General features: G+C 53.2%; 1 protein-coding gene across 2 annotated transcripts in view; it reads left to right on the plus strand.

The window, feature by feature from the left end:
- plxna2 (plexin A2) overlaps nucleotides 1-2,500 on the plus strand; it is a 142,037-nt gene that overhangs the window by 86,427 nt on the left and 53,110 nt on the right. For both annotated transcript variants that reach the window (XM_035521313.2, XM_081704060.1), the window contains exons 7-8: nucleotides 1-14; nucleotides 1,567-1,663. The exon at nucleotides 1-14 is cut by the window's left edge and continues 140 nt beyond it. In XM_035521313.2, coding sequence (XP_035377206.2) covers nucleotides 1-14; nucleotides 1,567-1,663 — 111 coding nt within the window. The remainder of the gene's footprint in view (nucleotides 15-1,566; nucleotides 1,664-2,500) is intronic.

Genomic DNA, 2,500 nt, shown 5'->3' on the forward strand with positions numbered 1-2,500 from the left:
TCCGATGGATCAAGGTACGTCCCTGCGCACCCAGGCCTAGGTCCTCCCCACATTTCGGCTCTGCCCCCTCTCTGTTTTACCCACCCTGTCTCTCATCCTCTAGCCACACGTGTCTTGTTTGCTTTCCCTCTTCAAATTGCATTTATTGTCCTGCCATCCTCCTCATCCTTCCCCTTTAGTTTCACTTTTCCATCTCTGTCCCGCCCCCTTCTCCCGGGGGGCTTGGCTTTCCTCTTGAAGCTGTCCCGTTAATAGGCCCTCGCGGCCTCCACCCTGTCGTAATGGGCTAGGGTTAGGGTTGTTTCATGAGGCGACACCTGCCAGTCTCACGCCCCGGGTCTTGACAGCGATCCTGCAGGCCGCACCTCTAATGAGCTCCCGCTGACCCCGGGTCAGCCCACGGGCTGCAGCCGTGCTCAGAGCCATCCTTACACCTATTATGGGTGATGTTCCTGGTGCCCTGTAGCCTCCAGGGAGTGCAGGCACCTCGCAGGCTGTTCTGGGATCAGGGGTTTAGCGTGGATGGCAAAGCCGAAACCTTATGAACACAGTCAACATATAAACATTCAGTGTATGAATATACAGACTTATTGTTACCTACCGTACCTGTTTCATGTGGAAAGCTAAGATTTTAGTGCCAGTGGCTCTGTTATAATTAAGTAATTATAATATGAGTAAGTATAATATAACTGGATCTGAGTGAGACTTGCAGCTCCAGTGTTCGTCTCGCTAATAGCTTACATATGGCTCACGGAAACGCCACAATCAAGCATGAGCTTGCCAACTGACCACGCCCCTTAATGCTAATCGCTCACGCCCCTTCATGCTAAACCGCGATGCAGGGCAGACCGTTACCTGTCTGACACCGCCCATGTCTCCAGGTAAACGACAGCAGTGTTTACCCACAATCCTAGCGGCCTGCTTCCACCCACCCCCGCCACACCTCAGGCGAACGTCAACACAGACTCAAGTTCCCCTTCCGTCCTGCTCAGCCATATCAGGCAGGAGAGATTAGCAAGAGTTGTCAACAAGCCTCGTTTATGTTGGCGGCAACGGCTAAGAGGCCACACACGCTGAACTCCCGGCGGCGGTAGGCGGGACCCGCTTCCCGTTCCAATCCGTGTTCCCGAACCAAGCTTTTTCTTGGACGTCGTGCATGCACATGGAGACAGCAGCTTAATAATAATAACAGTCACCCCACGCGAAGCGTCAACACGAAAGCAGAGACATACGTGAGGGAGAGTTCGGCGTGCCCGGGGTCGCGACCCCCTCCTCCAGGCGCTACGCTAGCTGAACGGCTCGTGCGCGTTCCAGGGAGAGAGAAAACCTGGCTGCTTCCTGGGTGTTTTTAGCCTTCCGCTCTCCATGCTGGGCCGTGAATGCCGTGCCAAACACGTGTGGCGTTGGCTGGGGGTTCCATGGCAACGGCAGAAGCTTTTCTCGCTCCTTCCTTGCTCCTCTACCGGTAACACCGTGAAGGAAAACCAGGGTCAAGTTATTCATATCTGTCTACGTAAAGAATTACGTGGGCAAAAAATAACCTGATTCTCTCCACCCCCCCCACAGACTGGTCTGGAGTGGAGCTCAGGTTAAACTCAAAGGAGACGGGTCAGATGCTCATCAGCACGGAGATCAGGTTCTTCAACTGCAGCGTGCACCAGCTGTGAGTGTCCCAGCGGGCCGGTCCCGTTCACCTCCTCACGTCACCACGTGATTATTCTGTTTGTTAGTCCGCTGTGCCGCGCACTGCCTCTGTAACGCCCGCGTGGCAGGGATAACCTGTTCTCTGTAAACAGCAGAGGCCGTGTTTTTACGACGCGCCTCATAATTTAAATGTGACAGCGTGCGCTCTCCCTCGGGGCATGTTTGTGTTTACCCCTCAAATTGCCTTTGTGAAGTACATCAAAGATGCTCCGTCTCTATCGTTTCTCACTTGCTAGTGTTTTTGTTTTTTGGGGGGACATGTCAGCATTGGCTTACTGCAGCCCAGCAACCTTTAGCTACACAACGGATGTTTGGAGCGCTCAATAAAAGGGAAGGTGGTGAGCATTTCAGACTCAGAGGACGTCTCGTCCTCGGCGAAGACTTGTCTCGGATTAGTTCAGCACGGCTGAAAGTGACCGAGCAGCACGCGTGGAAATCCACCAATCGCACCCTGTGCTTTGCCCCTCCGTTACGGCTAACGCGGCCAGACTGTTTGACATTTGTCATGTGGAGTTCGGAGCACCGTCTGTGACCGGAACCTTTCTGTGTAATTCCACCTTGGCTGGTCACGACGGAGTGAGCAGAGAGTCAGGAGTCTTAGTACATAAACACAGCACAGGAAGAGTGTGTGTGTGTGTGTGTGGGTGTGGGTGTGTGTGTGTGTGTGTGTGTCTGTGTGTGTGTGTGTGTTAATTCATACCCAAGTCGTGTGTGTGATGTTCAGTCAGATTCTCTTCAGCAGTGGACATGAAAAAGATCGGTGGGCTGCAAACCTTGACATCACACAGGAAGTAGT

This window comes from Electrophorus electricus, chromosome 21 (genome assembly GCF_041902795.1).
Source record: "Electrophorus electricus isolate QZ-2024a chromosome 21, ASM4190279v1, whole genome shotgun sequence".
In the NCBI taxonomy this organism is placed as follows: Eukaryota; Metazoa; Chordata; class Actinopteri; order Gymnotiformes; family Gymnotidae; genus Electrophorus; species Electrophorus electricus.